The following is a 2,306-nucleotide window of genomic DNA, read 5'->3' as shown; positions in this document are numbered from 1 at the left end:
GGAATCTGATAAAAAACGACCTCGGCGACGCTCTATCACGGTTTTGGGAAAATGCAGAATTCTCTAGGGGTTGTAACGCTTCGTTCGTAACTTTGGTGCCTAAGAAAAGAGACCCACAAGGTTTGTGTGATTTTCGCCCTATCAGTCTTATCGGTAGCTACTATAAAATTATTGCAAAGCTTCTGTCCAATCAGCTTAGGAGGGTTCTTCCCGCACTAGTGGGGTCGGAACAGAGTGCTTTCTTGAAAGGTAGATTCATTCTCGATGGCGTTTTGGTTGTTAATGAGTGTATTGATTTTTTGAAAAATAAACGTAAAAAAGGTTAGATCTTCAAAGTCGGTTTCGAAAAGGCATTTGATTGCCTTAACTGGGACTTTCTTATGGATGTCATGAAGTGTATGGGGTTCGGGGAAAAATGGAGAAATTGAATTCGTGCATGTCTTTGCTCGGCCTCTATATCCATTCTTGTTAACGGTTCACCCACCAAGGAATTCATGCTCCAAAGGGGGGTCCGACAAGGGGATCCATTATCTCCATTTCTTTTCATCATTGCTTCGGAAGGTCTAAACCTAATGGCGAAAGCAGCGGTTGATAAAAATCTCTTCACGGGGGTTAAAGTAGGTAACAACAACGTGTTAGTTTCGCACCTCCAATATGCGGATGACACTATTTTTATCGGTGAATGGAGTCGAGGAAATGCGATTAACCTACTTAAACTTCTTAAATGTTTTGAATGGGCGTCGGGTCTTGAAGTAAATTTACATAAGAGTTTTTTGTACGGTTTTGGTGTTGGGGAGGTAGAAGCGAGTAATGTTGCAAACTTATTGGGGTGTCAAGTTGGTAAACTTCCCTTTACATACCTTGGATTGCCGGTTGGGTCAAATATGAGAAAAGCTAAAGATTGGGATCCGGTAATTTCAAAAATTAGAAACAAACTTGCGGATTGGAAAATGCGTACGATGTCTTTTGGTGGCCGTTTGGTTCTTATTAAGTCGGTCCTATCTAGCCTTCCGTTGTACTACTTCTCACTCTTCCGCGCCCCGCCTTGCGTAATCAAAACACTTGAGAGGTTCAGACGTTCTTTCTTTTGGGGTGGTTCGGGTTTGGGCTCTAAAATGTCTTGGGTTAAATGGGATAATGTCATATGTTCGTATGATAAGGGCGGGTTGAACATTGGGTCTTTAAAGACAAAAAATCTTGCTTTATTATGTAAATGGTGGCGGAGGTTTAAGACCGAAACCGATTCTCTTTAGGTTAAAGTTATTAGTAGTATTCATGGTTCATGTGATGGTCTTGAGATTGTGGATGGCTCACGCCACGCACAATCTCTCGGCACGTGGCGTAATATTGTTTTGGCAGGATTTTCTCTGGATGATTTGAACTTAAATTTCAGAAACTCTTTCGTGAAAAAGATTGGTGATGGCTCTTCAACGTCCTTTTGGAACGATCACTGGATTGGCGAATATAAGTTAAGCATCTTATTCCCTAGACTGTACTTTTTAGAGTTGGAGAAGGATTCTTTGGTCAACAAAAGGGTAATCGGTAACTCAACTCCTGCTGCGGGTCCAGACTCAGCTGCTACAGGTCCGTTCCTTCTGCAGTGGCAATGGTCTCGGTCCCCGGCTAGGAGAACTTTGGGTGATCTCGTGAAGCTGTCCGACTTGCTGCTCAACTTCGGTTTCGACTTCAGCAAAAAAGACGAATGGGAGTGGGTTATGGCTAGCGATGGTAAATTCTCGGTTAAAAGGCTATGTTCACTGATCGACTCGCAAGTATTCTCCAATATTGATGTTCCGGTAACTTTGTTTCGAAACAATCTTATTCCAAAAAAAATCGAAGTCTTGGTTTGGCGAATATTAAAAAATAGAATTCCCGTTAGATTAGAGCTTGACAAAAGAGGGATTGATTTACACTCCGTTAGATGTCCCTTATGCGATGACGACGTGGAAACAATTGAGCATTGTATAGTTTCTTGCAATCATTCGAAGGAAATTTGGGATCGAGTTCACAAATGGTGGGGTCTTGGCGCTTGTCCAAACCTAAATCTAAACGAGATTTTTCGAGGCAACACTTTAGCATCTAACTCTATTATGGGAAAGAAGATTTGGCTCGCGATCGTGTGGGTTTGTGCGTATTTCATTTGGAAAAACCGGAATAATAAGGTGTTTCGCGGTAAATCGTGGATCACTCCGGTGGCTCTCAATGAAATACAAATCAAATCGTTCGAATGGATAGCTCATCGAGCAAACAAAGTTAAAATCGATTGGCTAACTTGGTTGAATAATCCAAAAGTATATCTAAATTGA

The 2,306-nt window shown here is 41.7% G+C and overlaps 1 protein-coding gene across 1 annotated transcript; it reads left to right on the top strand.

The window, feature by feature from the left end:
• Positions 1–572: 572 nt before the first annotated feature.
• LOC139899779 (uncharacterized) lies at positions 573–2,306 on the top strand. Its single transcript, XM_071882615.1, has 2 exons — positions 573–911; positions 1,254–2,306. Exons 1-2 carry the CDS (start codon positions 573–575, stop codon positions 2,304–2,306), a joined length of 1,392 nt encoding a protein of 463 aa, XP_071738716.1.

The sequence above is a fragment of the Rutidosis leptorrhynchoides genome, chromosome 3 (genome assembly GCF_046630445.1).
Source record: "Rutidosis leptorrhynchoides isolate AG116_Rl617_1_P2 chromosome 3, CSIRO_AGI_Rlap_v1, whole genome shotgun sequence".
NCBI lineage: Eukaryota > Viridiplantae > Streptophyta > Magnoliopsida > Asterales > Asteraceae > Rutidosis > Rutidosis leptorrhynchoides.
This window is presented reverse-complemented; position numbering and strand designations above follow the sequence as displayed.

Coding starts and splice junctions, on each gene's coding strand:
- LOC139899779 (XM_071882615.1), top strand. CDS start 573: ATGGCGAAAGCAGCGGTTGATAAAAATCTCTTCACGGGGGTTAAAGTA. Junction 912..1,253: donor AAGCTAAAGATTGGGATCCG/GTAATTTCAAAA, acceptor GATTCTCTTTAG/GTTAAAGTTATTAGTAGTAT.